The following is a 25,488-nucleotide window of genomic DNA, read 5'->3' on the forward strand; positions in this document are numbered from 1 at the left end:
ACAACTCCAGATTTTTCTCTACTTCTATTTCATAAGTGATACAACTGAAGTCAATGACAAAGTTGCAATTGATCAGAATTGAACATAAGTCCTTGTGAGACGGGCCTGAATTTCATGTGGCACATTCAGGGTAAATTGTATATTGAACAATGTCCACAATGCTGTTATCCACTGTTGTACAACGCTTACTTAGCTTGTTGTATGCGAGCAAATAGGAGGCTGAATGTCAAACAATCGTACCGTTGCACGCACGACGTGCCATCCAAAATGTACCGTTGCACGGCTTTAGGAGGTGATGTCACAATATGATTAAATTCATTGCGCTCAGTAAAAATAAAGGTGAAATATGCGTATGCTGGCTGAATGCGCAATGCTTTTCGCTTTCAATATTTTGGCTCCCTTTTCATAAATGACCACAGGGAAAACTCTTTTTTTTCTCATAATTTTGCTAGATTGGCGTTGTACAACACAAATAGCGAATATTCAGTGAAAGAAAGAGACGCTCTATTCAACTCGACCAATGCCTCGTTGCCTCGTTGAATAGAGCATCTTTCTTTCACCTCATGCGAAATCTTGCACCATCACACTCATGCGTATTCGCTATTTGTATACCATCATTATTACAAAAATTGATGATACTGGAAAGAAATAATTCATGCATTCTTTAAGACAAAATATATTTTTTAAAAATAACTTTTGAGTCGATGCATACCACAGTCTTTAAAGGCCCAGTACAGTGTATTCTGCTCAGGGGTGTACAACATGTTGAACGATGTCCTTTATGCTCTAAGGTAACTTGTCAAGAGTCTCTGCTTCGTCTTTTAGAAGAATCCTGCCTTTGAAGGCATGATGTATCTTTTCATTGCAGCTTTCCTGCATTCTTCATTGGTATGAAGAAGTGCGAGAATTGTAAATGCAGGACTGCTTGCGTGATTCCCACATGAAGGATGCAGCTTTGACTCTTGACAAGGTACTTAAACTATTGCTATGAAAAGTAAATGTGAAAGTAATATTCCATAAAAGTTTAGTGGGGGTGTTTTCCAAACTTTATTTGACATTCCAAGAAGATCCTTAAAAGAATACAATGGAGTTGTTTTATTGTATTGTAGTCCAGTCCATTAGATACTTTTGAATAATGTAGGAAATTTGACTTGCATGACTGCTTTTGAAAGATACTACCTCATAGATACATTCCGCTCAGTCCTTTTGTCCTTTATGCACACACCATAGCTACCTAATGTAGATGTGAAAATAATCTTTCACCAAAATATAAGTGGGGAATTTTCCGGACTTCATTCAACATGCCAATAAGTTCGTTTCTGGAATTCATTGGAGATATGGAGGAATTATTTAGTTTAGTCCATTAAATGTTTTTGACATGTTTAGGCAATTTAGCTTATACTGCTTCTGCTGCCTTTAATAATGGTATTGCCTGCACACATAGCTAAGGAACAATTAACTCCAAGCTGTCACTGTCAGCCTTAGATATGAACATATTCTTTAATGAAAAGCGTGAGAATTAAAACTTAAAATGAAATAATTCTGTTGCGATGGTGGTTTACCTCATCGATATGTAAGTTATTGTAAAGAATGCATTTGCGGTTGATTCTCTTATAAAGTGAGGCTTTCAATGAAAACCAGAAAAGCATGAAAAAATAAAAATGCATCTGTTTTGAATGGAAACGATTCTTAAAATACATGCCAATCATTTGTGGGAAGTAAGTGATATGTACTTTTCACTGTATTTCACCTGAAAGTAACTCTTTCTTTTTTTGCCTTTGGCAACTGATAACAGATAACACTTGAATGCAGACAACTTTGTTAAATTCAGAAGAGATAAAACAGTTTGCACTTTGTAGATGCAATGAACGCAAAATACATTGGACAAAGATATTTCTACATTCCCACTCCCACCCATTAAAAAAATATTGAAAATTGCCCTCTGAGATTGCAAAACAAGAAAGAAGATCAGACGAAAGATCACTTAGGGAAAGAGAGATTAAGAGAGAGAGAGAGAGAGAGAAGGATAAAGGGAGAGGGGAAAAGAAGAGGAAAAAGACAACAATGGAAAGAGACTGGCAACACTTTTTTGAATGATTTAGGGTGTGATATTTTCCTTGTGTAGAATGGCATTTTAAGTTAAAATATCAAGTTTATTTTTTTATTCTAACTTTAAACAGACTTTGATGAAATGAATTTAATTCTCATTTTTACAGGTGAGTAAAGTTCACGATTCAGGAGTATTCTGATAAAGTGATATTTGTTACCAAATGTTTTCATGGCAATTCATTTTGTTTTTGTCTTCACAGAATCGATACAAGAAAGACTGTGATCTAGCTGTTCAACTATTACAGTGTACGCCATCAGGAGCGTATATGCAACATAAAGTTAGCCAAGTAAGTTATCACCTTTAGTTAATTTTCTTCATCATTATCAGCATTAGCAGCATCATTATCTTCATCACTGCCATGACCGTCATCATCATCACCACCACCATCATCATCATCACCATCATCATCATCATCACCAACAATATAAACAACATCACTATCACCATCATCATCATCACCACCACCATCTCTGTCATCACCACCACCATCACCGTCATCATCATCACCACAACCATCATTGTCATCATCATCACCACCATCATCATCGTCGTCATCACCACCACCATCTTCATCATGTTCACCACCATCATCGTCATCATCATCACCACCATCATCATTATAATAATACTAATAATACTAATAAATAATAATAACAGCATATCATCATCACCATCATCGCCATCATCATCATCCTCATCATCAACAACAACAACAATCTTCTGATTAATTTTATTCTTATCAACATCACCATCTTAATCGTCGTACTAAACCTCATTTTCAATAACCTTTGTGATAATCATTAACATTTCCATCATGTTATCAGCAGCATCATCAACAACATCATCATAATCTCTCAACCTCTTCATAATCAACATCATCCTTATCACCATTTTCATAATCATCCCATTCCTCCTCCAACCCTCATCATCATCATCATCATCATTTCCATCACCATCACCATCATCATCATCATCACCATCATCATCATCATCATCATTTCCATCACCATCATCATCATCATCACCATCATCATCATCACCATCACCATCACCACCATCATCATCATCATCATCTCATAAGTCATCATCATCACCATCACCATCATCATAATCATCATCATCATCATCATCGTCACCATCATCATCACCATCATCTCATAAGTCATCATCATTATCACTATTGTTTTCACACATTGACATTTGTATACTTTCTTTGATCCCTCACAAGGGGTAGCTATAGAGTCAGGGCTGGAAAATTTCATGCCCATAAACATTACCTTTACATGTACATTGAGTAGTTCCAAAATGCACACGAAAAAGCACAAGATTGTGTCTTTTGAAAAAATTATCACCAATGTCAGAATCAACTTTAAAATAGTTACTTTTTAAAAACTAATTTGTCTGGTGCTAGTTCAAGACATTGTTCCACCTTTAACACACTTGATAGCTTGTATAGCTTGTATAACCGTACTTGGATAATCATGAAAAGGCATTTGGAGCGTATAAGTGACATGATATGGATAATTCCTGTAACTTGACTAAATGCAAATGTCACTTGTAATCATTCCTTATTTGAGGTTGTAAGAGCTTCCGTTGTCCTGGAGTGATGATCGTGATATGAGTCCTAGACACTACAGTTTTCAAAGCACTTTTGAAGTATTCCTGCATGCAGGGCAACTCAGTGTTCTTTGCTCCATTATCCCAAGAAGAATATGGAGTCATTTTTGTCCTGCCCATGCACCAGAGGTGAAGGCGAGACCTAGGGATCCAAATGTTGTCCGTCCGTCCGTCACAAAGCTTATGACACATGACATCACAACCGTAAGTCACTTTTCAACCAAACTTGGATACGAGATGTACTTGGGGGGAACTGCATGTTATGCTGAAGTCAGAAGTCACATGGTAAGGTCGAAGGTCATTTTCAGGTCAACGTTAAAGTTTACATGCAAGACTCTCTTATTACACCTAACTCCGCAACCGTAAGTCACTTTTCAACCAAACTGGGACGGTAGGTGTACATGGGGACCTGCATATTATGCTGTAGTCGGAGGTCACATGGTAAGGTCATTTTCAGGTCATCGTTAAAGTTCACATGCAAGACTCTCTTGTTGACACCTAACTCTGCAACCGCAAGTCACTTTCACCCAAACATGGATTGTAGATGTAGTAAGAAGCCCGGGGGGGGGGGGGGGGGCACTCAGTATAATATGCATAGTGGGTATGTGCCGCGGAGGGGACCCCCATTTTCACACTCAAATTTCCGTTCCAAGTCATTGCATTTTTGCCTTGTTGAGAAAAAGAACAAAGAAAGCCGCTCTAAGGCGTAGCATTTTCTTCTTATCGAAAAAAAAAAAGAGAAATCCGCTCCAAAGCTTCGCATTTTCGTTACGCCGCTCCGATCGCATTGAATGAGCTGCAATTTTGGTGAAAAGCGGCCGCAGAGCTCCCCCGGCGGAGGCCGCGCTACCTGCATCATGCACGCATGACCGTTCCATAGGGATGCATATGCACTCACACGCTGGCGATCCGTTCCAAGGACCCCCGTTTTCACAAACATTTGTCGTTCCGAAGCCCGTTCCGAGGACCCTCCTTTTTACAATAAGCCCGCTCCAAGGCCCCCTTTTTTTGTCTTGCCCGCGGCACACCCCCACCACTTTTTTGGTCGAGTGCCCCCCCCCCCCGGTAAGAAGACCTACATGTCATGTTACATGTTAAGGTCGAGGGTCATTTTCAGGTCAACGTTAAGTTCACGTGCAAGACTCTCTTCTCAACCTTAAGTCACTTTTTGACTAAATTTGGATGGTAGATGTACTGAGTAGACCTGCATATCAAAACGCAATCAGAGGTCACATGTTATAAATTCCATACCAGTCATTTCACAATGAATTTTTTGTCAATGGACATAATATCATATCATATTAGTTTTTTCTTCTGTGAATAATTATTCATTAGCTGTTTTTGTAAAAGACAGCACTGCTGCTATATCAAATTGCGTAATGCAGGCAAGACTGCTAGAGCCGTTCTCCTTTTTTAAAATTTATTATTATATTTTTTTGCTTTTGTGTGCGGTATGCCTCAATGATTTCATAGTTTGATAGGTATCAAATCCACAATTTCAGTAAAAACAGAAATAGAAAGATAAAATACTTTGAAATTATTTGCTGTTCTGTTGGTTGATCGGATCTAAATTGAATGGTTTCCAACACATCCTTAACAGATTGAGTTGCCAGAGTAAGATCGGATTAATCCCAATTAGATTAGCTTCTTGAGATTGCCAATCTAATTACCCAGATTTCTCTATAGAGCAACCTCGTCAGTCAAAGGTCTTATAGTCTCTGCCAGAGGCTGTAGCATTCATTTCACCTAGTTGCAAAGATAATCTCTTGTAGACCTCAGCAAGAATAGATTGATGTCATTTTCTGGAAGATGTCATTTCTAGAAGGTTTTATACCATCAGTTACTTTTGCTTTGTCCTTTTTAGTAATGCTATGGTAGGTAAATGAGTTTTATTTTGAATATGTTGCAATGTAAATTAAAAAAAATAATGTTATTTTTTTGTTTCCTTTTCTATGTGTTTTATCTAATAAGTTGAATTAAGTCATTGAATTTTATGATTTATCATGATTTATAATCATTAAAAAAATTTTTTTGACAATATGAAAAATTTAGCTATTTTATTTAAGTCATTTTAGTTTTTTTGTCATAAAATTTACATTGTTCTTGAAATTTTAGAATGTAGAGATAACCTCAAACTTTGGAAGAATCAAGTCTTATATATTTGTGAGTTGAGAAAATATATATTGGACATTTATACTTCTAGTTTTACGGCAATACTCAGCAGCAGTAAAGGTGTAGTTCTAAGGAATTATATGATGCAGTGATTAATGATTTTTTTTTCTTTTTATATCTTAACAGCTTCCACAAGATCTGCAATACTATGTCCACCAAATTATGGGTGAGATCAACAAGGGAGTGTTCCAACCATCGGCAACATCTCCTACCGAATCCAATAGTAGCCATCCTCTTCTGTCAAGCTCAGGTACTAGTGTCTCTAATGGCTTGATTGCTGCCAGGACCTACAACTCCGTCCCTGCTCATGTCGTGGCCCGCGCCATGCAACGGAGGGAAGAAGAAGAGAAGAAGGAAATGGAAAAGCTTGTGCCGACCACCAGGAAGCGGAAAACTGGGAAGGATGGTGTTGTCCTGCTGCATGACAAGGGGACTCAGACGATCACCAGGCCGACGATGAATAAGAAATACTCCCTGTTGTGTGTGAAATGTGGCATGAGCATGAAAGATGAGGAGGAATCCTCTTCGGTTTCAGCTGCTGTGGACAAGCCAAAGGAGAAGGAGGGTGAAGGGGTGGAAGAAAAGCCAGAGCCCGAAAAGCATCTATTGGTGGATGTAAGCATCGATGAAGAAACAGCTCCACCTCCTGTTAATCTACTTGATCTTACGGACACTCCACCTCCACGGGTGCCCTATCCCAAAGGTCCATCAAACACTAGTCTCCTGCTTGACTTGCTTGATGGACAGACGGATGATGCACCTGAAGCGGAGAAGACATCCCAGGAGCAGACCCTTGTTGATTTGTCCGACCTGGTTATAGGTGTCCCTGAGGATGTCAGCCATCCTCCTGTTGATAGCCCATTGAGCAATGCCACTTCCCCTCAGGATGCTGCAACTCCCGCTGATTCGGGCATCTTTGACGATGTCCTGGCAACCTCCAGTGCAACCACCCATACCTCTGATTCAGCTGCTTCCAGTGACATCGCTTCTCTTGAACCCGAGGCGGATGCTGCAATGAACGTGTCAAGACGAAGCACACCATCCAGACGGTTGGGGTCCGAGGGTGACGGCAGCCCACAGCACAAAGTCAACGGCGGTGGCCGTTCCAGTCCACCACCATCACACTACAACAGCGACACTGACTCCAAGTCAGCCGACGGGCAACATGAAGATCCGCCAAGTCCTCCACCAAGTCCGGTCAGAACCCCTGTTGAGAAACCGCCGCCAAGGCATCCGAAGACTTCACCTCCTCCGCCACCTACGTCGGCACCTCCTCAGACAACAGGTACATCAACAGCAATCGTCAAACCCAGAATCAATGGACAGATAAATGCTGGTGTAAGGCCAGGTAAATTAGCTAACAAAGATGGACCAATGAAAGAAAAGCCAAGACCCATCGGTAGTGCCTCCACCAACCAAGCTGCACCTATTGGGAGATCAAAGGCTTCGTATATGCAGACAAGTGTGTGACGCTACGCTAAGTCTGTGTAGATTAGTAATGATATTGCATATTATAATGAATGAAAACAGAAAAATCATGATTGCAAATGTAGCAACTTCATTAGAGACAACTCTGATACTCATTGCTTGTTTTTTATACTGCGTAGTTCAGGATATTCTCGTATTCGTGTTTAATGCCACTTTAAATGTACTTAGAAAACCAAACAATTCAGGACTCTTTTAACCATGTACTTCTGAATGTCATTTCCATTCCAAAATTTATACAAATTTTATTTCCCAAGGATTCATAAGGAAACTATTTTTTGTTACCTTCATTTGTTTCTATATCCTCTGTCTTGATACGTCTTTAAAACACCATTTAAATTAGGAATGGTTTAACATTGTGTGTAGGTTGATTATAGGACTGTAGATGCTTTAAATTGTGATTACGACTTCAGAAGGTGATAATGTAGAAGTCGATCTTACAGCAAGCCCATGCCATCATAATTGTGTCCATGTTCTGTAATTATCCGAGAAGTTGCATATTTGGGATTCTACATTTTTGTACAATACTGCAGAGCAAAACTTCTGTGAAAAGTGTAATTATCACAGGAAATGATAATATTTCTCATTACTTCTCTATATTCTTGTGGATGTTTCATGAACATATGTTTGAAGGTTTATTCACGAAATGAAGGTGAATTATTTGTGGTAAAGTTTTAGGGACATTCTTAGGAAGATAAAGTTCCATCAATTATGCATGCATTCAAGATGGAATGTACTTGAGTGTCGCTTTGTGACCAAGATAAACATGTTATTTCCTTTCTGTAATAGTTACTCAGGTAGTTTAATAGGTCAAACTATCAATATAATCAGGTGACCATAATAAAGTATCAACTTAAGAAGAAAAAAATCAATCAGAAATAACACATCTATGAAGAAGCATCAAGGATGGAATCATTTAGTAATGCCCTTTTTATATGAAATTTTCTAAAAACATGTCATATCTGACAGATTTAAGTGGTACATAAAGAACCCACTTTTATAGTCATTCTGTTAGCTATGTAGTTTATTTCCCTTTTTCCATTTGTCATGGTCGAGATAGAGAGAAGTATGTATGGAACAGCTCCTAACTAACTCCCAAATAGGAAGTGTTTTTTATGTCAATTATATGTGTCTACCTGTTATGCTATTTCTTGTTTCTCCCTTTATCTGTATCTGTTTATTTATTTTTGTTTCCTCTATTACTCTGTCTCTCTCTTTCCTTTCTCCCTTCCTCTTCCTCCGACTCTCTGCTTGATGATAAATTGCCACACATCTACGACTGTTGATGCATCGTCATTGGAACGAGAGAGAAAGGTCCTCGCATTTGAAAGAGTGTTCCTTGCCGAGGGCTGCAGGCAATCAACTTAATGGAAGTGTCAAAAAGCATTCTGCGTGCCGTTTTGATGAATCGCACTGCCGATCCACACAGAGAGAAAGCCGGCTTAGAGAACGCACAGGGAATTGCTCGGAAACAGTTTCTCTGTAGCGTAACGCAGATGACATCAACCGGAATGTCTCCTGTTCTATCACCTTTAGCCATGCGGCCCTGCATTTAGGTGGAATGTGTTCACGGCTCAAACCAATGTCTAGAGACGTACAGAAATTCCATGTGCATGCAGAATGGGAATTCCTGGTATATCTGACGTCCATTGTGAGGGATTGACTTGTTGCGTATGTACGTGGGAGAGAAAAACGGATCGACGTTGGTGGTGAAATGGAGATACCTCATTTGTCCTGAAGCAGTGTTCAGGAATGATCAATTACTTTTCTCTCTGAAACCTAAATGTCAACCCAAATTTGAGATGAAATATTGTGAGTAGTGGTTACTAGGCATACAAAAGTCATGATCACTCCTAGTTCTAATAAGGACAGTTATGTCTCATTTTTTTCTGTCTCTCTTCTGAAATGCTCTTTGTGTGGTACATGTGTGTATCATCTCTTAACTGTATTTCTATCCTTCATCACATTTCTATTCCCCCGCTTCAGTACCCTAGAATAAATGCAAGACAATTTTCTTTTTCATTCTTTCATTTGCTCCTAAAATTGTAAATGTATATCTTGTCAATAACAATAGGGAAATATGCTGTGAAAAAAATGTGAATTTATTGTGTATGTTATGGATATGGTGTATGACAATTATGCTATTAGGTAATGAAATATGATACTGTTTTCAATGTATCAGTCATAGAAACAAGAAAGGAGGGAGATTTTTTCATGGTTGTTACATTGTTATTTTCGATGGCGTGTTATACAATATAGGATTCGGATGAGTTCATTTTAGCTATGCAAACAATGATTACAATGCCAATAAACATGGAATCGTTGGAAAAAAAGGAGAATGTGTCTGGATGGCCAAATGATGGAGAGAAGAATTTTAATATTTTTGGTATTTTGAAAATTATGTTGTAAATTTCTGTACATATGATTAATTGTAAACTGATTATTTATACTTGGTAGTCTTTCATTAGTCCAAGGTTTTTATGCAAAGAAATTCCTGCACATTTCATTTTAAGAGATACAGAGGAGCACGTTGCCCCTGAATACTGCATTAGCTTAGATTGTGTTTTAAAGTTTATTTCTCATCTATATTGTCAGTTTATTTCTTGTCTTTATTGTCAGTGTACAGGCCTCCATACACCTTGCGACTGGATCATGATCTGATTTTGGAACAAATCACACATTTTGTTCATATTCTGAAAATGCAAATGAAAAGTATCTTTTCATTTTGGTTTCAAATTAACTGTAAAAACACTAATAAAATTTATGGCCTTTGTTGGGGAATAAAGGCCAAATTGGTAGCCAATCACACGATTGCTATGACATCAAACAACTAGACATTCATTTCACGTTTATTCTTAGGATATTAGCATAGTCCCATATTTGAACATACATTAAGTATTTTGTACTATGATTTAGAACCGTACACAGTAAGATGTTCCAGGTCTCAATATTCACATCAAATTCTATTACGTTTTATTCCAAAATCTTGTTGCAGACCAATTGTAAGGTTTGCGGTAGGCTTAATGTATAACACAATGAATCCTGTATATAAAGACCATATTACTCCAGGGTTACACCAAAATCAAATTCTGCCAAATAAATTTGGACTGATTCTGGCCGAATATGGCCTGATTTGGATAGTTACATGTAGGTGGATTCAGAAACTATTCGGTCTCTGATTCGGGAGCTGCCCGAATCAAATCAGGAGGATTCGGAAGTATTCTTTTCTATCTCCCTGAATGTGAGAAAATTCGGGAGGGATTCGAGAACGTCCGTGGACGGATTCGCCTCGTTTTTAAATATTCAAAACCAGCCGAATACCCTCCAAAATACTCCCGAATGTGGCCACGGCAAATTTCATTCAGGCCACAATCCGTATTTGGATGGAATTCGGTTGGATTCTTAGAGGCATTAGGGTAATTCTTGGAAGTCCATTCTTGGCAATTGTGCTCCGATATGGGACCTTTTTCGGACCGATTCGCCTCTGATTTGGTCCAAATTATTGGGGAGAATTCCGTTTTGGTGTAATCGTAGCTTGAGGGAAACAATGAAGGGGCCTTTATGGAAAGGTTCCCGTCGTACATGTTCTATGGGGGAAAATTAGTCAAGGAAATCCGAACCTGAGGTCTTAGTAGACAGGTTGTCACTAAAGCAGGTTATGTGTTTCATAAAGCTGTTTGTAAGTTACAAGGGACTTTATAAATGACTGGTGATTTTTTTTTAGAAGCTAAAGTACACAGTGAACATTAAGTCTATATCATTTACGACTAGAAAAGAATTACCGGTCGTTCACAAAGTGGCTTGTAACTTACAAACAGCTTTATGATACACCCACCTGGGGACTGTTTCATAAAGCTGTTCATAAGTTAAGAGTGACTTTAAGAATGACTGGTGATCCTTTCTTTCGTGCTTAACCATCGCCAATGAATATTTTCGTATATACCATTTACCACGATAATTTTTTTATTTGATTTTATTTATTTCTGCATTCACATCAATATCAGAATTACAAAATACATACATGTACATACAATATTTACAAAGGTAATACATGATTATAACAAAATAATAATAGTCGCATAGTATTAGTTTTGTAAATAAATATTAAAAAAAAAAGTTGTGTTATATATTTTTTCTAAACAAGATTATAAATGAATGCAGGAGACCGCCATCGTGACCGATTAGGCTTGATGATGATGGAGGCCTCGTAAATGATCACCAGTCGTTCTTAAAGTTGCTCTTAACTTACGAACAGCTTAATGAAACGGCCCACCAGGTTTGAATAATAAGGAGCAAGACACAATCTGGCATTATGTGTATATATCTTTGATTTTTATATTATAAAGACAGTAAATTATTAGTTGCATGTTATTTATGTCAAGGTGTATCTTGAGATAAACAAAGCAAATTAGATTGATGTTGTGTGATATGTTGTCTCTTAGTTTTATTGTTCATGTATGTATTCTTTGTCGGGCATCCTACATCTACACATAGATAAAGGGGTTGGGTGTGGGTGGAGGGATTGTCACTGTTCAGAGTGATTTGCTTTGATCCTCTTCTATAAAATGGTAACATAGATACTAATCAACGATTGGCTGAAATTTATTACATGACCAGTCAGTAATTTTAGCTAACAGGAACATTAACTAACAACTGGTACTATTGACCAGTGACTATTTATTATATTGACTGCTAATGGTCTTGAGATGAGTATGGTTTTATCAAATAAGAATCCACATCACATCTTATAAAATATATACCGTAATTTTACTCAGGCTCTAGAACAATAACAGACACTTTGAAACAGTCCAACGCCCTTGTTTTGTCTCGGGCATGTTAGAACTGTTACAAAGCCAAGGTGTATAATTCTTACTAATGACCTTGATTATGTGTATTATTTGCATACTACCACCTGCACTAACAATGTAGTCTACATGCATATCATCAGACTCGCATGCTTTGATGACTTGACTAGCCTATGATAGTATACAGATTTTTTTTCTTTTTATCATATATACTCTTGTCAGAAAATTAAAGTAACACATTCAAATTTCTATGACATTTATCATCATAATTTACTCAATAAATTTTGCAGGTGGCACATCAAAATTGAAATAAATCATTACAAAGGTTAATTTAACGGTCAGTTTTTTTTTTAATATTTTGTTTCTTCTGTAAACAACTAAATCATTCATTAATGGTTGCCTCTATCTGAAACTCAAATATAAGATTTCCTTATCCTCTGAATCAAATTCAAAATATTATTAATCAATTACCTTATTTATATTATTTAATTATTGTATTTATATTTCATACATTTTACTTTTATGAATATCAGTATTACATAACGCAATTTCATGAAAGCATGATGAAATTTATCAAACAGTTGTCTATGCTAACAGGTAAAAAAAAGTTATTCAGTAATCCCCATCAGCATACAGCTGTTTGATGAAAATCATGATTCCCAATTTTAAAAAAAATGCACGGCTCTCTTTTATTTAAGATTTCAAAAATTTATTTTAAGTTACAATCAGCAAATTCAGAGATATCTTTAAAAATTATTAGTTACTCACATTATTTATTTAAATGTAAAAAGTGTCATATGTAGCATAGTTTGATACGATTGCACTATAGCTGGTCCTTCAAAATTTTTGGTCTAATCTGGACCGTGCCTAGTTAAGATTGCAACTACCCTGTTCATTATACCAACCAAAGCAACACTAACAGTGTCCTAATGTATCGTAAACATGTTACTGTAGTACTTAATCATATTTGTGTGTGAAAATTTATCATTTACTGTACTTAAGTTTGTATTCAGTTTTGTTTACCCGAATGTTGAATATATATATATATGTATATCAGAAAAGAAACACAATAGCAGGATCGCTTAGTTTAAATTTGATTGGCAAGATTGTATTCCTATTTTTTTGTTAACAGTGGACAAGATTTTTGTATATAATTTGATGACGTATCAGAGAGTTTTGTTTTAAAAATGAATAACTTCATATTGAAATATATGTTTACCAGTCCTTCCATTGTATTCACTGGGACTGAAATAAATCATGAGAGAGGTGAATGGGAATGAGGTCGTATGGTGATGAAATTATCCTTTCTGAAAATATTCCTGTATATTATGTGTTTTTGTAAAATGTGAAGGGATACAAAGAATTGTCAAATGTCAAGAAGTTATACTAGAAAGTAGAATAAACAGCGGCTAACCATTTTTTTAAATACTACTAACATCATGCCGTTAGATTTTTATACTGCTTAATAATCAACTTTTAATTAGAAACATTAGTGGTCAAGAAGTAGAAAGTAGTAAAATGTAACATATTGTTTTTCATGCAAAGTAATAACTTTGTTTTGTTCTCATATTCAAGAAATGCAAGTTTTAATTCTATCAACAGGTGATATAATACATGTTTCATAACATATGATGCCAGTAAAAGTAGAACATATATTCTCTTCCCACGTACCACTGTAAAATATTACGACCAACAAACCATAGATACTAAGCCTCTTGTACTATTCCTTTCTAATCAACTATGTGATTGTAGGTGTATAAATTCATATTTCAGAAAGTCAATGATCAGCAAATGTTAATGTGAAAAACTGTATGTATGACATTTCTGCACAATAAAAACATGAATAATGTATAGATAAACCGTGGACGAAAGATCCGTTTCCAGCCTTGTTTTTCATTTTTCCTGAATTGTTTGACAGAAAAATGCTAATGATGCATCTGTAAATTTACATGTAGCTTCGGCATCATAAGTGCTCAGTGTGAAATGTACGTTTTGAGAAGAGTGACGATAGTTCTCAGAAAATGGATTAGATTTTATCTCAACTCTGAAGACACAACAATATTTCCTATTATAGATATGGCCAGTGGCGGACCGTGACTTGGAGACAAATGGAGGGGTACTGTATTGTTGGTGAACAATGCTGTGCCCCTGTAACACGTTGTTTCCTCCGGGTTATGTTCCGCCACTGAATATGGCCCTGTGGCACTTAAATTTTAATTGCAATTGGGACAGTGATTTTCTGTTTCTAAAAATTACCTTTTCCATTTCAGAAAATCTTAAATTCACTTTCAGCATTGAGTTCCTCACACGTATAAATAAATAAATGTGTGGATCATCATTGTTGTAGCAAAGTGAGATCGTGTTTTTTCCAGTTGATATTTGTCTTTCGTTGAGGATTTTGGAGTAATTTCAGTTGCTATACTGTGCATTTTGAGAAAAAAAATGTTTTCTGTGATTTTCCTTAAAAAGCCACTTTTTTTTCAAAATGCCGATCAAAAATGGTCATCATGCACAAAGGAGCCCACAATAACATGTGTTAAATAATATGGAGAGAACTTGCGACAGTAATAAACGGCTATTTTAACACTTAAGAAGACGAGAGGGGAGGGGGGGCTGAATCAGCCCCTCCCCTTTATGATCTGGGCCGTTGATTGCGATGAAAATCGGCACGCGCGTTGCCCATGGCACAATCTACAGAATTGTATGATCAAATTTTTTCGAAAAATTTAATTTTTATTTAATTCTGCTGATTTATGCATAAAATAAAAAGTTTGCTCTTCTTAACTAATACCTCATTCACATTTGCTCTATGGCGGCTGTACGGTGAGTCAAAACAGCTGTTATATTAATTTTTATCCAAAATGTAGCTATTACCGAAAATGTTAAAACGGCTGTTTGTGACTTGTCGTCGAGCAAATGTGACTGAGGAAGAAATAAGACCCCTAAAATGCTAATTTTTGAAAGAAAAAAAAGAATGAAAAGAATAAGATGCTTAAAAAAATATTGAGATACTGCATTCAAAATGAAAAGAAATAACAAATACACAAGGAATTTAGAGATGTATAATCTTATAATTTATTAAACTTCATAAAGGAGACATTCATGAAAATATCAAGTTACATCCAACATTTTTTCCTCCACATAGAAAGGAAATGGGTGTTCAAATAGCAAAATGATAAAAGTCATTCCTGTAATATAAAATTGCTGCACTGCCTTGCATATTAATAATGGCATATTACTGAAATGCCATGAAAAGTTAGAAATGGGCAGGTAATATGCTCATCATGATGAACATTGCATCCTAAAATTCATATTTTTTATATGTAGTTCCATTCAGTCAAAAAATGCATGGGGGCATTGGACAAATTCACTCCAGAAAATCTCAAAGTAGCCAAAGAAGAGCTAGAAAATGAATACCAGGAATATGGTACAACTCAAGATTGCCCCCGTGGAATAAATTGAATGGGATGATACACACATGTTGTGTTTGGCATTCCATAGTTGAACATGTTGCGAGGAATTTGCTCCTGCATGTAACCCGTTTTGAGCCACGATTCGATATGTGAATAAAAGTATCCCTACAATGTTACATATCTTGTCTCCCATCATTTATTGAGTCCTCAGATAATAGGTATTTATATAGCACCATCTATCTAGAAATATTCTATTCTGAGGCGCAATATTATTACCCCGGCTTCAGCTCAAGCTGCCTTTCGGCGCTCATGCATTCAGGAAATTTATCCTGCCGGGTACCCATTCACCTCACCTGGGTTGAGTGCAGCACAATGTGGATGAATTTCTTGCTGAAGGAAATTACGCCATGGCTAGGATTCAAACCCACGACCCTCTGTATCAAAGTCAGAAGACTAATCCACTGGGCCACAACGCTCCACTACATTGGCAATACTACAGATACTACATTGGAGAAGGAAAATCATGGGTGCTTTGCAATTACCAGCACCATCTCCTTTTCTACAAACCCCAGGCGAACCTCCTGAGCCCTGTGAAAGGTGGATTTTGTGGTGATCAATTACAGAAAAGATATGAGCCTCTCATGTTAGCAGATGATGATGATGATGACAATGACGAGAATATGGAAACCTTCAAAGAGACAAGATGAGTAAGGAGAGCAAAGAAGAGCAGGTTTGACTAAGCACTTGAACCCGAAGACGTGTATTGTTGTGGAAAAGATGCAGGATTTGAGACTATACAGAGTTCATGCAGGTGGTAGAAGAGGAAGAGGTCAAAGAAGGAACATGAAAGTTCATCATCAATTGACACATGAACTGGATTACTAGAGGTCATATGCAATTGTCAACTTAATAGTCATCATACTCCAAAATTGACTGAAGGATGTTCTTCTTTGAGATAGAGGGGGTGAATCTCGCCTCTCTGGCCCGATATCTAAAGATGGATTTCTGGACCACTCCATTTCATCAGGGCCTACAAACAGCTTTCTGGGTACCTGGGTCTCTCATTCATCAGTGCCCACAAACAGCAATCTGGAATCATCACAAGCCACAGTCTTCTAGGTACCTGGGACTCTTCAAGTGCTCAACAGCATTCTGGGAATATTTTGTTTTGAGAAACAACCAAAGTGTATATAACACATGCTCTTCAGTTTTCAAGAAATTGGAACAAATGCGAATTTCTTCTAAAGAGTTGCCGATATAAGTAGAGGCTTGCAGATGATCTCTTTCATGATTTCCACTACAGCCCTGATGTACAAGAACATTTGTCAGATATCTGTGATTTGCTTGGAAAATGCATGTAAAATTCCAACAGAAAGGGTTGCCCATCAGTGGCTGTCAGTTTATGTTTGATGCCGGAATGTTGAAATGCTAGAAGCCTTGACCACCTTCTACTTTGCATGGGCTGATGGAGACAATCTTCCAGCATGTGAATCCATAATCAATGATTTAGTAAGGAAAGTTGATCCTGCAAAGTTCCTTGTAAACAAGAAGCAGTTTGACAGCAATTTTACCAAACTGAAATCTAAGCAACTTACAGCTAAAAACTTGCTAGGAAGAAATGGATTGTTGAACAGCTGTTGAACTTGCATGCATGTATGAATCTGTACTGTAGTGCATGATGAACTTACAGAACTCTTTCGAAGTTTCCTAGCATGTTTCCTGAAACACGAGACATTGTGGGATTTGTCAGCTAGACAGCTGGTGGACTTAGTAATTATGATGGTAATGAGGAAAAAGATGGCGCCCTACTAAGTCAAACCGTATTATTTCTCATCGTGGAAAATTTCTGTAAAATCATTTAAAAATGAGTGGAAAGAAAAGACAGATGGACAAAATGGACGTTTTACCAAGGATTTCCCAATACTTCACCCCTTCTGGCTCAGTTTCAGACAGAACAGATATGGACATCGATGAAAATTTGGATGTTCCACTTGAAAATCTCACTCAGCAGTCAGTGCTTAATATTGGAATCAGTGAAGTAGGCCAGGACTCGCAGGAGTCGCACCCGCAAGCTGCCGGGGAAAGGAGAGGGAAAAAGACGAAGACAAACCACGGGCGGAGAAGAAGCGAAAGATTAATGGAGATGAAAAGGTGCAGGCAAGTACTACCACTGAAGATTTACTAGCAAGGCTTCTTGACAGAATGGATCAAATGAACTCAAAGTTCAATGACATTGTGGCCAGATTAGACTTATCACTTGCTCAGATTGATAACAATAAGAGAGAGATAGAAGAAGTAAATGAAAAGTAAGAAGGGATTGAGATTGACATTGGTTCAATCAAAGAAAAATTGCATGCACAAGAAAAGGAGAATGAGAAGCTATGCGAACGTCTGACTGACCTATCCGCCAGGGGAATGAGAAACACACTTGTGTTCCAAGGCTTACCAGAGGGTGCTGAGAACAAGAATTGTGAAAATTTGATCCAGTCATTTGCCAAGTCGCATTTGCAGATTGAAGCTGAAGTAATCATCGAAAGGGCACATCGCAGCGGAAGCACCTCATCACCTCGACCAAGGCCGATTATTGCAGCTTTTAATCGGTACTCGACCAAAAATATGATCTTGGTAAATGCACGTTGCTTCTTGAAGCGGAGAAACCCTTTGAGCACAATGGAAAGCATCCTATTTGCGATTCACATCAAGAAGCTGAAAGAGGAAAATACAAGGAGAGTGGTGTACTTCAAGTATCCTGCTCGCATCTTCTACAAAGAAGGAAAAGACGGGAAGGAGAGAGAATACAAGATGAAATAACTCAAAACGTCAAAGGAAAGAAAATGTTATCATTCCACATCAAAATGCCGGAAACATTAAAAAAACAACACACAAAAACATGAATAATGATATAGAGTTGGACTTACCTTGTCTACTTAAAAACAATAAGAACTGTCATGAACTGTTTCCAAGAGTGAACTTTTGTACATGAATATGTGGAAAACCACTCAAAGGAGAAAAGGAAAGACCACGATGTAGAGCGCCACCTTGATCTCCCTAAGGCATACAGAAGAACTAGCCTTCGTTATGATTTGTTTTCTGTGTTTTTTGTTTGCTGAACCTGATTGTTTAATATATGTTGAACCTGGACAAATTTTTCAGCTTTTACATCAGGTCTGTTTGTTTGTTATTTTTTATTTTATTTTTTTGTAATTGCTACAGTGATTCCTATATGATTATTGTTCTTTTAATGTTATACAATTATGTAATTCCTGTATGATTGTTGTTTTGTAATGTAACAAAAAATCTTGAAAATCAATAAAATTTGGAAAATATAAAAAAAATTATGATGGTAATCTTTTGAAAGGATAAAAAATATGGCGGCGTAGGTGTAAAGACGTGTGCAGAGACCTCATAAGTTATAACCTCTCAAACTCTTGGATTTACTTGAACTTCAAGTGATTTTTCAATCTTCAGTTGATTATGAGTAAATATAATCTCCGGAAACCCAACACTACTAAGGCTAAAAAACAAGGAAAATCTGCAGAAAAAGTGATTTGAAAGCTAAAATGCTATCAGCAGGCGAAGCGACCACACCCAACAATGAAGGCTCCACGGCGCCAGCTGATAGACCCGATTCAGGTGGTGGTATCCCACAAGCAGCCAAAGCCGCAATGGATGATTACTTTCGACAGACTACAGCTAGTTTTTAGTCTATGATTCGAAATGCCATGGATAGCCTACTTGAGAATGTCCGGAGAGTAGAAACTGAACTAGGAAAGGTAATTGAGTTTGAGAGCAAAAGGTAGGAAACTTGGAGAAAAGAAGTTGATGTACTACGCGACAAGGTTGTACATCTGGAATTAGATATCAACAAGGGAGAAAGATTTTCACGCCGAAATAATTTTCGACTTGTGGGGATCAAGGAAGCTGATAATTCGTCTCAGGAAGATTGCGTGTCCCTCGTTGAAGAGATCTTACGGGATAAGTTTGGCATAGCTACACGCATCGAGAGGGCTCATCGCGTTGGGGCAAAACGTCATAATCGGCCATGTCACATACTCGTCAAGATGCTCTATTATCACGATAAAATAAAAGTAATAAAAAAGCACCCCTGAAAAGCTCAAGAATGCAGGTTGATGATCTCACCAGGATGGATCTAATTGGGAAGTGAAAGTGGGCTGTACGAGTCAAGACCTTGTATAACTCAAAATTGGATTAGATATGAGGGAAAAATATCCCTCAGAATGCATCAAAGAGCATCTAAGAACCCCACACCCCAAAACAAATTTTCAGGCTTACGAGCAATTTGCCACTGGCATCCCTGGAATATAAAGAAATGAATGATAATCTAGGAGATGAAGAAGTGGTGGCTGTAAGATTGGAAAACCAGTCAACAATGCTGAAAATATGTGTCCGCATGAAAACAACATGGATTGAATGTCAAAGGACCAATTGGATCATCGCAGCTTCGCAATGTCAGTCATTGTCATACTGACTGTAGGCTCAAACATGATAGATGGCGATGTCTGGTCAGTATTGAGGCCTAGCGCTAGCTAGCAAGGCATGTGTTGTTTTTCCCTGGGAAATTAAAAGAGAACGTGAACAAATGTTTGCGCTGCCCCCTTATTAACTGGAAAATTATCCTATCTAAGTTTTTTTTGGTGATTTGGTTGAGATATTTTCATGAAAAATGTGGTTGTAGGTAAACTATGTTGGGAAATGTATGTAATCAAAGTGAGTTCCCCGCTGGGAGCATCGGTGTAGACTGTGCTGGGCATCGTGCTAACTCCAGCTTGCCATGTGCAAACATATTTGGTACATCGCAAGAGCAAGGCCAGGGGAGCTGCATGAGTACATAGGCCAAACAGGATATATTTTGTGATTTATCATCTGACTTTTCCATCGAATTTGAACATGTTTGCAAGAATATATTAATGATCATCATCACCAGGTTCTTTGGATTATGATTCTCTGTCACTGCACTGGATATGATTACGCAGCCAAGATGAGTACGAAAGAGATTGAGAGAACGGACGATATCAAGGCATTGGAAGTGAACGTTAAGAACAAATGGAACTGGTCATGGATGGAGGATAAAGATAACAATGGAGATTTTATGTTGGAATATATTCGCAAGATAAACCTGGTGTGGTTGCTTTGTGTATTTGGTGCAACAAACAACTGACGTATGCTTCAAGCAGCAGAGTTTTTGTGAACATGCCGCGAAAGGAATTCATCAGAAAAGCAGCATCTAACAACTACCAGTCAGTCTTTCAAACCTTTTGATCACAATGAGGTAAGAAACCACCTTTGAAAAACACACACACTCAAACAAAAACAAATATGAAGAACCAAATCAGTGTGATTGTCTGGGGATCTTACTGGTCTCAAGATGGGTTAGATTTGCTGCTGCCTCTTCACTATCCACCATACCGGTACCATGTTATAGGGAGTCGTCACTGTCCATGGACACTGCCCCTGCCTGCAAAAAAAAAATCAGGGTTTTTGGAGGACACCTAGTGACATCCCTGATAAATTGGACTTTGAAATGTTGAAAGAAATTATTAAATAGTTCGTGTGAGACAAGAAAGCATGAAGGAAGCAATCATCACCAATGACGGACCAATTTGAGTGAAGATATAAAGACACCATCAATAATGTCCACAAAAGGAAAATGCTGCAATCATGGTATGGAACTCGCGATACTATGGTCCGACTGTTCTTATCTTGTCCGGATCTTTCTATTATCCGGACAAACACTTGCCAATTTTTTTTTCAATCTAGTACAAGGGGAAATGAAATTTTAATCTAACATCAAAATTCCTATGTTTAATTGTATCATTTATTTTATCTTGTACATACATTGTAACCATTGCAATTCAGTCTTTGGACTGCGAGAATGGATATTTTCAATAAAATCCTTCAATCAATCAAACTCACTTTGATTTCCCAGTATAGTCAACCTGCAACCAAATTATTTTTTATGAAGTAATTTTTTCACTTCTTGCGAACTCGTCATGTTCACTTCATGCTTCTCGCACGTCTTGAGGAGTTAGTCAACCTCTGTACTACCCACGCGGTCCTTTTCTACTACCTTTATTTTGGATATTAATTTACTCACGGAATATCATTTCGGATACATTGCATTTTCATGTCGGACCTTTAGTTACGTATTATTTCATGAGCTCATTTTCGCGATCAAGAAACGCGACATGTTTATTTAATTTCATCTACCGGGATTTGTGCAATATACTTGGACTTCATTTTCGCGGTGATAAAAACTATTTGACCTGAGCGCTTCACGTCGTTCATCGCTCAGCTACCATTGCCCCGAACTCTTCGCGGACACTCATCTCGCGTCTCGGTCCAGTTGGTGGTCATTCACCTGCCATCGATCTACACCTCTTCGAACTTCACAGTTTTCCGGTGAGTTGGAAAGTAACTTATTTTGGAGTAAGCTTTATTTTAACAACACACAGTCTTACTTTCCACATTGGTGACCCCGACGTGATTTTTCGTTCGCTTACTTTTTCTCCGGAATTCTGTTTCACATCATTTAATTATCGTGGATAAACCTATACCGGTAGCTATGGAGCAAACTGTGCAGCAGCCCGGTGCTCTTGCCGCCGGTGTTAGCGTCAAGCTACCCCCGTTCTGGCCCGATGATCCGGTGCTATGGTTCGCTCAAGTCGAGGCACAATTCTCAACTCGAGGCATTACCAGTGAGAAAACTATGTATCACTACGTGGTTTCATCTCTGCAACCTGAGTATGCTGCTGCAGTTCGGGATTTACTTGTCTCTCCACCCTCTACCAATCCATATCAAGTTCTGAAAAGTGAATTAACGAAACGCACTTCAGTTTCGGAACAGAAGAGACTGAACCAGCTTTTAATTGCAGAAGAGCTTGGAGACCGCTCGCCTACTCAACTCCTTCGCCGCATGGAACAGTTACTTGGAGGAAAAGAGCTTGAAGTCAGCATTTTCCGACAGCTTTTCTTGCAGAGACTTCCTAATCAAGTTCAGACTGTCCTTGCTCCATGCAGTGATTCTATGACAATTACTCAGTTGGCTGAAATGGCAGACAAGATCATTGAAGTCAGTTCTCCTTCCACGTCTGGTCTCCCTATTTCAAATGTGACTACCTCCGATCCTTCACCATCGACACGATCAGACCCGGAGGAATTCAAGAGACTGTCAAGCCAAGTTCAGCAGTTGACTTTGCAGGTCCAGTCGCTCACCAAGGTGCTTCATCAGGATCGTGGTCGCTCAAGTACCAGGTCTTCGAGACGGAATCGAAGCCGTAGTCGCAGTCGTGGTAACAATCCAAAAGGCGCACGCCAATTCGATACACACGCAGGTGGTGAATGCTGGTATCATTGGCAATTCGGGAAAGATGCCAAGAAGTGTTCGTCTCCGTGTTCCTGGCAGGATAAACCACATCCTTCTTCGACCCAGGGAAACGCTCATGCCAGCGAGTAGCGGCGACCGACTCGTTTGGTAGAAGCTCACCCCCGAGTCGCCTTTTTCACGTTTATGACAAGTCTACAAGAACTAAATTTCTTATTGATACCGGAGCAGAGGTCAGCATTTTGCCAGTAACTCAGAAACTTGTTTCAAATACCCAGCCTACTTCCGTCAAACTTCAAGCAGTGAATAGCTCGCCTATTTCTACATATGGGCAGAAATCCCTTACGCTGGATTTGGGGCTGAGGAGAACTTTTCGCTGGATCTTCATAATAGCAGACTTGCCATCAGCCATCATCGGTGCCGATTTTTTACGAGAATTTGGTTTGCTCGTGGATGTTAAAAATCGGAGACTCATCGACAGTACTACAAACTTCATAGTTAATGGTATTCACGCCAGCGGGGAGTATGTAACGCCTACCATCATGACTGCTATTTCTTCTTCACATTACGACACCCTCCTTCGAGAGTATCCCGACATCGTGAGGCCGATTTACAAGTATGGCGAGGTCAAACACGGAACAACACACCACATCTCAACTCCAAAAATTTCAAAAAATTCAGAAATCACTTACATGAGGGCTAAATGCATTTGTACACACGCTTTCTTCTACTGACATTACTGAAAGCCAGCAAGATGCGTTAGCACTTTTGTGCAATGCCAACTTTGAGATAAATTGCATGAGGAAGGAGTTGATAAAACCTGCCATGAACCCTCACTTTCGGCACCTTTGTAAGCCTACCACACCAGTCACTGACTTGCTGTTTGGAAACTTGAGCAAACAAGTTAGAGAGCTCAAAGAGGAACAGAAGGTTACTGCAGGGGTTATTAAGGGCCCAAATCGCAAGCCCCAATCATCCCATCAGCATAACTATCACCCCTATAGTCGGAGATCAGGACGGGGTGCACACTCACAGTATGCTAAGGCTGGATGGAAAAGAAGTGCAGCACCAGCCACTGCATCTCGTCCACCACCAGATAGTGAACATCTGTTTTTTTTAGACCAATGACCCAGGTAGAAGGACCAGCATTTTAAGATGGAAAATATTAATACTGCAAAATACGCAAAATTCATTTCTTTCTTCAGACGACCTCCAAGACGCCTATTATTCAGTCCCTATTCATAAAGATCATAGGAAGTACCTAAAATTCCTCTGGCAAGGCCAATTTTGGCAATTCAAAGCTTTGCCAAACGGGCTATGTTCAGCCCCTAGAATGTTCACAAAGCTACTCAAACCATTGTTGGCTGATTTGAGGAAACAAGGACATGTGGTTGTGAGCTACCTAGATGATCTTCTCATTATTGCTGACTCAAAGCAGGATAATGAGAAAGCCCTAGGGGCTGTTGTTGAAAGTTTCTCAAAACTTGGTTTCTTAATCAATCCAGAAAAGTCGGTAATCACTCCAGTGACAGAAATCACTTTCTTCGGCTTCGTTCTCAACACAGAGAAAATGATAATGACCTTGCCAGAGGAAAAGGCCCAAGACATTATTAGCTTGTGCTTTGAATTGCTACATACTTCCAATCCTTCCATAAGACACGTAGCCAAAGTTATTGGGAAAATCGTTGCTGCTCTACCTGCCACGAGATATGGTCCACTATTTTACAGGGCACTAGAAAACGACAAGATTGTCTCATTAAAAATGAATAGGGGTCATTTTGATAGAAAGATGACTTTGTCACCAGAAGCCAGGAAAGAATTGTGGTGGTGGATAGACAATGTGCAATTAACTTTCTCACCTTTGAGACGGTCCACACCACAACATGAAATTCGTACCGATGCCAGTGGTATCGGTTGGGGGGCCACAGATCTAAAATCTAATACTGGTGGCAGATGGAACAGCATCAAACTTTTATATGCCCAGAATAATAGAATAAACTATCTTGAGACTAGGGCAGCTCTGCTGGGACTCAAATCTCTGTGCTCAGAGTTATGCGATACACATATTTTGGTGCGTGTAGACAATGTCACAGCAGTGTCCTATATCAATTCCATGGGTGGCACTAAATCAAATGAGTGTAATAAGGCCGCAAGAGAATTGTGGATGTGGTGCAGAGAAAGGGATATCTGGGTCACGGCAGCCTACCTCCCTGGAAAACTCAATACCCAAGCTGATAAAATGTCAAGATCCTTTAATGACAGAACAGAATGGATGCTAAATAAAGATAAATTCCTTCAAATTGTGCATCATTTTGGTTTGCCCAAAATTGATCTGTTTGCTTCTAGACTCAACAAACAGAGAGTTATGTTTCATGGTTGCCTGACCCAGAAGCTGTAGCAGTAGATGCTTTCACCCTCAATTGGAAGGGGCTGGATTTCTATGCTTTTCCACCCTTTTGTCTTGTTGCTAAATGCCTCCAAAAAATAAATGAGGATAATGCATCGGGCATTTTAGTAGTCCCAAATTGGCCCACTCAAGCATGG

General features: G+C 38.5%; 2 protein-coding genes across 5 annotated transcripts in view; both read left to right on the plus strand.

Annotated features, from left to right (window-relative positions):
* LOC121418406 (pollen-specific leucine-rich repeat extensin-like protein 1) overlaps window positions 1-9,797 on the plus strand; it is an 82,747-nt gene extending 72,950 nt beyond the window's left edge. For all 4 annotated transcript variants that reach the window (XM_041612249.1, XM_041612247.1, XM_041612248.1 and 1 more), the window contains 2 exons: window positions 2,310-2,396; window positions 6,026-9,797. In XM_041612249.1, coding sequence (XP_041468183.1) covers window positions 2,310-2,396; window positions 6,026-7,369 — 1,431 coding nt within the window. In that variant the 3' untranslated portion in view covers window positions 7,370-9,797. The remainder of the gene's footprint in view (window positions 1-2,309; window positions 2,397-6,025) is intronic.
* Window positions 9,798-22,185: 12,388 nt separating this feature from the next.
* Window positions 22,186-23,076, plus strand: LOC121418049. Its single transcript, XM_041611752.1, has one exon. It carries the CDS (start codon window positions 22,186-22,188, stop codon window positions 23,074-23,076), a length of 891 nt encoding a protein of 296 aa, XP_041467686.1.
* The last annotated feature ends 2,412 nt before the right edge of the window (window positions 23,077-25,488 follow it).

Source organism: Lytechinus variegatus, chromosome 7, assembly GCF_018143015.1.
Source record: "Lytechinus variegatus isolate NC3 chromosome 7, Lvar_3.0, whole genome shotgun sequence".
NCBI classification, from domain to species: domain Eukaryota; kingdom Metazoa; phylum Echinodermata; class Echinoidea; order Temnopleuroida; family Toxopneustidae; genus Lytechinus; species Lytechinus variegatus.

Excerpts from the sequence above, each read along its gene's own strand:
- LOC121418049 (XM_041611752.1), top strand. The coding sequence starts at position 22,186 with ATGGAGCAAACTGTGCAGCAGCCCGGTGCTCTTGCCGCCGGTGTTAGC.